Source organism: Bactrocera latifrons, unplaced genomic scaffold, assembly GCF_001853355.1.
Source record: "Bactrocera latifrons isolate USDA-ARS-PBARC rearing strain unplaced genomic scaffold, ASM185335v1 scaffold_795, whole genome shotgun sequence".
Classification (NCBI taxonomy): Eukaryota; Metazoa; Arthropoda; class Insecta; order Diptera; family Tephritidae; genus Bactrocera; species Bactrocera latifrons.
In genome coordinates, this window is record NW_017537484.1 from 56,045 (window position 1) to 63,174 (window position 7,130).

The window sequence follows — 7,130 nt, forward strand, 5'->3', positions numbered from 1 at the left end:
TCCATACACTGAAAAAAAAATTATTTGAGTTTCTTAATGTAGCAAAATTTATCACCCACCCTGTATAATTTCGTGTGTGCAAACTCTTGGCAGTTTGTGCATTCGTTTTGTGTGGTTCCTCAACTGATATTCTGCGATGGAGCAGACATTTTAGATGGTAGATCGGATGTGTTTCGTTTTCTTTTGGTTCATTAAAATTTGGCATCAATTCTATTTTAAACATTGGTGGTCGGACTGTATTCCTGCTAAAAATATTTACGGCTGATTTAATAATAAAACCGCATTCTTCGAATGCAGTCGTTAGAGTCTACCGAAAACTCTATCCCTTTTATAACAATAACTAAGCCTTTAGAACTCTTCAGTTGGTAAGAGTAGGAATTTTTGTTATTATTTGATAAGAATTTTACAATATCCATGAAACTTTTTTCAGTATAAGGTTGAATTTTTATTTCATCTATGTTACCATTTTTCAATGTCACACTATTAAAATTGTTTGTGCCTATTATGTTTTTTTTTTTTTTGGAAACAAGCGCATTTGAGCTACACTCACGCAAATATATTGGACGGGGTTTGGCATGCACGAATGTGGTGGTACCCTTTGCATCGTCGTTGACCTTTTTGCTCAGTAAGACAAATCTGTTGCCATCAAGAATTTCTGGCTTTTTACCATTTGGTGTACTGGTTTGAAATTTTTTATTATTATTTATATATTATTATCTGCCGAGGGTCCTGGCAGCCAGTGCTCCTTTTTTCGTGGAAAAGTAATTGTATTATTGTTTCACGTTTTTATAAATAAATAAATATATTATTATCGTTTGTTTATTTTTTGAAAAATCAGAATTCACAGAGCGATTTAAAAAACACGTCCGTATACTTTGAATTATTTTCTTGTATCAAATTGTTAATAACATTTTAAATGAAAGGTGGAATTTTATACTGAAAAAAAGTAATATTATACGTTTATCTGTAATATATAAGAAACATAATAATTATATTCAAATGAGATATATTGATTTTAGGTAATACCGACATGCGTATATTTGATGTCGCGCATTGCTGTACATATGGAAATCGAAGGAACATCTCAATGTCCCACACAAGTAATGCTAGCTGCTGCTTTGGGATGTGAAGAGTTAGGTATTGCGAACAAATTACTAGCGCAAAGTATTTTTGGATTATGGATGACGAGTGGACTCTTAGATATACAATTGAAATCACATCACCGACCTTACGCGGTTAGAGTAGCATGGCAAGCTCTACTAGACAAATTCAGCAGCGGTAATGCAATTGAAAAAAAATTTGATGATCCCATGATAATGCTTAAACGAAATGTTTTTTTCTCAAAACGTGACGAAGAGAAAATTAAGTACGAATTTATTTTTTTTTATCCATTTTAATAAGTAATTTAACAATATGTTTTGGTATAGAGACCAGCGCATTTTAGAGTTATTATACGAAGAAGCCAAGTATAATGTTTTATCTGGTCGATATGTAATGGAATCGTCCCATGCTTTTATGTTAGGTGGTATACAGGCAAGAATTGAATTGGGCCCATATAATTCTCATACACACACCATTGGTTTCCTTAGGTACAGTAAAACAGGATATTTTACTTACTTTTAACTAACGAGATAATTTTCAGAGAAAACCAACTAAGATTCCTACCGAAACATGTTGCAAAGAGTATGAGTTGGGCTTGGTTACCAGTCAGTCGAAAGAATTCGGCTGAAGTTAAGCTTTTAGAACAACTCAAACGTGTTCCTTCAACTGCGACAACAAAGAAACTTATGCGCAAGTATTTGGAATTTTGCTGGGCACTTCCATTTTATGGGTAAATAATTTAAGAATACTTAGTTTAAAGTAACTTTAATATTTGTTAATAGAGCTGTATTTTTCCACGGGCAAATGGAGCAACCGGTTCGCGGCCTAATGAGTTTGGTTAGTCACAAAGATGTAAGAGTTCTTATAGCAGTCAATGAACGTGGAATATTTATTATAGATCCTTTAGAGTGTGTAAGTATTACCTATTAAAGCATAATATTTTTAATAAGTTCATATCATTGAGCACCAGCTTTAGGATAAAAAACACTATTAAGTAAAACGGACTAAATTCGACTAAAACCGCAAGTTTTATAAGAAAGCATTGCAAATATTTTCTGAAATAATGCACTTTTTTAATTTAGTTAACATATAGGAAGTTCAGAGCCTGCAGCGCTGTGCATAATGGGAGTTATAAACACCACTCCAACAGTGGCTCTTGAATTATTACTAAACCTGCCACCTATAGACTGAAGAAACATGATTGGAGTGCTCACTGGTCATAGACTGGTAGCGGCAAAGGCCTGTAGAAAGAGACTGACAGATAGAAAAAAATCAAATCAATTCAGTTCAGCATAGATCAATTCGAGTAGTCGCCAGCGTCAACTGATGCAACACGAACAATCTGTTCTTATTTGTGCATCGTAGACCGTGTGAACGTTATGTGGAGAATTGCATTCAAAAAACGCTGAAATATGCCCCCAATGTAATGATCAATCACGATCAAGTAAACGGTATGGGTGGCTTCGGTTCCAATTGTATCATGATAGTTCAAAGCGTTGCGAGGATTGTTTGCATTGATGTGAAACTTTGGGTAACCTATAAGTAAATATACGAGTAAATATTTTGGTAAAGCTATAACTACAGCAAACAACAACAATTTTCARCTGGACTGCTTTGAATCATCTGTGGCAAAAAATGTGCTCCTGTTACAAATTTTCGATGCGTAAACGATGGAAATTCCATCGAGTATATACATATATACATACATTTCTTGTATATATGCACTTATTAGATTTCCATTATACATATAACATATGTATATACATACATACAAACATATGTATATGAAATAGAAAAGAAGTGCTCGACTAAATCAGTGTTTATGGGATGATATACAAACCGAACGCTGTCGATTATTTCAATCATTGAAGCATGAGTTTGCATCACTTTGAGTATTTTCTGCTGATGGAAACGCATAAACAAATCAGGTATAGGCTGATCGCTTTTGATTCAAAGTTGTTCTCTATCGCTGATTTGAAGACAAACGGTGCGCTTCGTGTACATGAACCGAACTGACAGAATCAGACAGAGTAACGGATCAGTACTTAAGTATAAACACAAATTTATTACTCGATGCACTTCTTTGATTTATACTCAGTGATCAATACTTTTGAAATTTCATCTGTGTCCAAAGTTATAGGATTTACAACATTTAGTTTACCTATGAATTTGGAATTGTATAAATTTGTTATAACTACTCTATTTGTAGCCATTGGTAATTCGAAAATATAATCAGTGTCAATGTAAGCTTTTTTTTTGTATGAGCAATAATTTTGTTAACATTCTCAGTCAATTTATCGATTTGCTGTTGTATCTAGGTGTTTATAAAGAATTAACTGTCATTGGATTCTATAAATTCGTATGCTTTAAATTTAGGTTCATTAAAATCGTCGACATGCGGAGTTCCGGCTATGTATTTTAACGCAGTGGCAATCATGTTTACGCTTCGCGCTTGTCTATGGTGAATTTTCACCGCCCCAATCAATCAAAAAATATGATTAATGTCTGCCTGAAGAACTTTTTGTGTGATTGGGTAAAAACGTGATATATATAATCTGTTTCCCGCAAAACTGTGAGGTAATTCGTCAAAGTTGTCGATGCGTTAAGTAGTCATATGTGTCCTAAACTGCTACATTTCCCTCAATAACTGTTTTGCAGTCGGATTTATAATATTAATAATTTTGCTGTCGGATCCCTGAGTACAAAAAAGTGGTAAAATAACTCTGTAAAGATGTAAGAAAATACTAAAAATTATTGCTTAAGGTTACTCTTGTGGATTTCTGTGGATCATAAATCTTTTTGAATCGTTTTCTCCGTAAAAATGTTTGTAAATTTATTGCCAAACATAAAYATGTTAGTTAAAATAACCGAATTATCTGGAATAGGAAGTCTGACAGAAACTGTTCAGTTTCCTAAAATCAACTACCAACCTCATCTTCCTCCTTCCGTTCCCATCTTTGCTTGTTTTTTTTTTTTTTTTGGTTGATTAGGATTATTATACATATGTAGATTTGATTTATTAATTCTGAAGCGTCCATCGGGTAAGTTTAAGACTTCTAATAAATCGGTTCGTTATCAATTTTCCTAATGGTGGCTACCACATTAGTGTTAAACTCCAAAGTCTCATCTGGATTTGCGAAAACTTTTGAATATTTTTTTCCAAAATAAAAGAAATCTTTTCCGTATTTCCTAGTTCTTTGGGAGAACTCCCATTTCCAAATATTTAATTGACATTTTTAGTCATAATAAGATAATTTCTCTTCACCACCCTTATAGGGAAGGATTAATTTTTTTAAATCTATTTTTGCGTCAACGTCTGTAAAAACGCCAAACCCAATATCCCATCATCGTCCAAAAAATGTATTTCTTCCAAAAAGTCACATTGTGACGCATTATCATTTAAATATTTCTAGATATTCGTCACACCGAAAAGTCGAGTCTATGGTCACTGCATCATATTTTTCCATTTTTAATGATGTCTCTAAAGCTTTTAGTCGTTATGTCGGCTGTCCTATTGTCCTCTCGAAGGAGGCCCTAGTTCTTTCCGTAGCTGCAGTGACGGCAGCTGTCACTTATGACCTGACTGTATCAACAATTTTACTTATTTTTAGYGCACTTATTTAATGGCTATTTAAACACGCATAAATTTAGCCCTATGGGCCATTTAAAAAAAAAAATTTGTACACTTTAGAAGGTTTACTAATTTATAGCTATACGCTATTTTTTAAGAATTAACCTCAATAAATTTCTTATTTATTTATTTATTTTCTTCTCTTCTCATTWTACCCTGAACAAGGTGGATCAAGTTTGTCACAAAGTTTGTAACACCCAGAAGGAAGGGTCCGAAACCCCATAAAGTATATATTATGTATAAATGATCAGTATGTCGAGCTGAGTCGATTTAGCCATGTCCGTCTGTCTGTCTGTTTGTATATATACGAACTAGTCGCTCAGTTTTTAAGATATCGTTTTGAAATTTTGCAAACGTCATGTGCTCTTCAAAAATTTCTCATTTATCGGATCACTATAACATATAGCTGCCACACAAACCGAACGATCGTAATCAAGTTCTTGTATGGAAAACTTTCACATTTCACAATGTATTTTCACACAAGTTGGTACAGGCTATTTTTTAAAGCAACAATGAAATCACCGAAGAAATTGTTCAGATCGGTTGACGATAGCATAAAGCTGCCATGCAAACTGAATGATCGGAATCAAGTTCTTGTATAGAAAACTTTCACATTTAACAAGATATGTTCGCGAAATTAGGTACAGATTACTGCTTAAGGTAACAATATAATCTCCAAAAAATTGTTCAGAACGAATTACTATAGCATATAGCTTCAATACAAACTGAAGACAAAGTTACTAACAGAAATGCACCTGTAAAGGGTATTTTCGGTGCAACCGAAGTTAACGTTTTTTCTTGTTTTTATATTGATCACTGAGTACTTACATGATAATATGTATTATAGATCACGATGCCAGTAGTCCTTGGTATGGTTTCGATAATCCTGCAGTAGTACTGTGGTCCGCAGTATTTTAGTATTCCTTGTTTTGGTTCTATCCGTGTTGGGCGGCAATTATTTCTCAGCACCATGAACTGTTGTTTAGTTTTGGTTATTATTAATACCACGTTAAACTTCTATAATATAAGTTATTTATTCAGCACTATGTGCTGTTGGGAAACTCCGAATTAAAACTATAACTTGAAAATAGAAGCCCTGCTTGATTTCCCCATACTTGGCACAATTTTGACATTACTGCTGCTACTGCACTTGATGTTGTTGTAGTTTCTTAACTGCACCTGCTGTTGTTGTTTAGGCAACAGGTGACTCCCTGTTATAGCGGTGATGTTGTTGTAGCGAAGAGTTTGCAATATTCCCGCGCTTACTGGCTAGGGTGAAGTCGGTCCAAGAACACCACAGTGGGAAGACTAGCAGACTAATCTGTTAACCAAAGATAATATATATATATATAAATATACTTTGGTGTAATACAATTACCTGGTACAGGGTGGCTGATGAAAGCCGCTACCAAAAAAAAAAAAATTAAATTACTTTTTTTCTATTTAATGAATTTGGTTAATTTTTTTTTTCTTGCAGATTGACTTTTACATTTAACAAAAATGGATAATTGGGACACTGAAACAAGAATTTGTATTGTCCGCCGCTATCACGCACTGGAGTCCGTAGTTTCGGTTCAAAGAGAGTATAGGCGCACGTTTGGCGACAATCCTCTGAGCAGATGGACCATAATGAGATTTGTAAACAATTTTGCCGAGCATGGGATAGTCAACAGAAGACCTTACTACGAAACCCTTCAGTTCGAATGGAGGAAACAATCGCTGCTGTAGCTGCTGCCATACAAAACAATCCACGTGTTTYGACGAGAAGCTTATCTGCTCAAATGGGTGTAAGCAGACAGTCATTACAGTCAATTATGCACAAAGATTTGAACTTATTCCCATATAAAATTCAAATGGCCAACAAACTGAATGCTGCAGAAATGGTGGAAGTGGATGGAAACATGTTGAACTGTCTTTCATGTCTGACGAGGCCCATTTCGATGTAAACGGCAACATAAACAAACAAAATTGTCGAATATGGAGTGATTCCAACCAACAGATACCCCATGAGACGGAATTGCATCCACTTCGTGTCACAGTGTGGTGTGCAGTTTCATCACGCTGCATTGTCGGGCCCTACKTCTTCGAAGAAAACGGTCACACCATTACGGTTACTGGAGACCGTTACTTGAACATTTTAAGAGAGTTTTTCTATCCAGAATTACGCCGAAAGAGAATTTCTTTCAACTCCGTGTGGTTTCAGCAAGATGGTACAGCTCCTCACATAGCCCAACCTGTTATGACAGAATTGCACGAAAATTTCCCGATAAGCTGATATCCAGAAACTCCACATTCCGTTGGCCAGCCAGGTCGCCTGACCTTACTGCACCTGACTTTTTCTTGTGGGGTTATTGCAAASAGGAAGTCTGCAAAGCAAAACCAACAAATTTGAATGAAC

At 34.9% G+C, this 7,130-nt stretch overlaps 1 protein-coding gene across 1 annotated transcript in view; it reads left to right on the plus strand.

Moving 5' to 3' along the window:
- Nucleotides 1-2,013, plus strand: part of LOC108976666 (FERM domain-containing protein 8-like) — a gene marked incomplete at its 3' end in the record, with an annotated part of 53,013 nt that extends 51,000 nt beyond the window's left edge. The window contains exons 3-6 of the mRNA XM_018945908.1: nt 1,020-1,366; nt 1,428-1,589; nt 1,643-1,831; nt 1,884-2,013. Of these exons, the coding sequence (XP_018801453.1) occupies nt 1,020-1,366; nt 1,428-1,589; nt 1,643-1,831; nt 1,884-2,013 (828 nt within the window). The remainder of the gene's footprint in view (nt 1-1,019; nt 1,367-1,427; nt 1,590-1,642; nt 1,832-1,883) is intronic.
- Nucleotides 2,014-7,130: the final 5,117 nt, after the last annotated feature.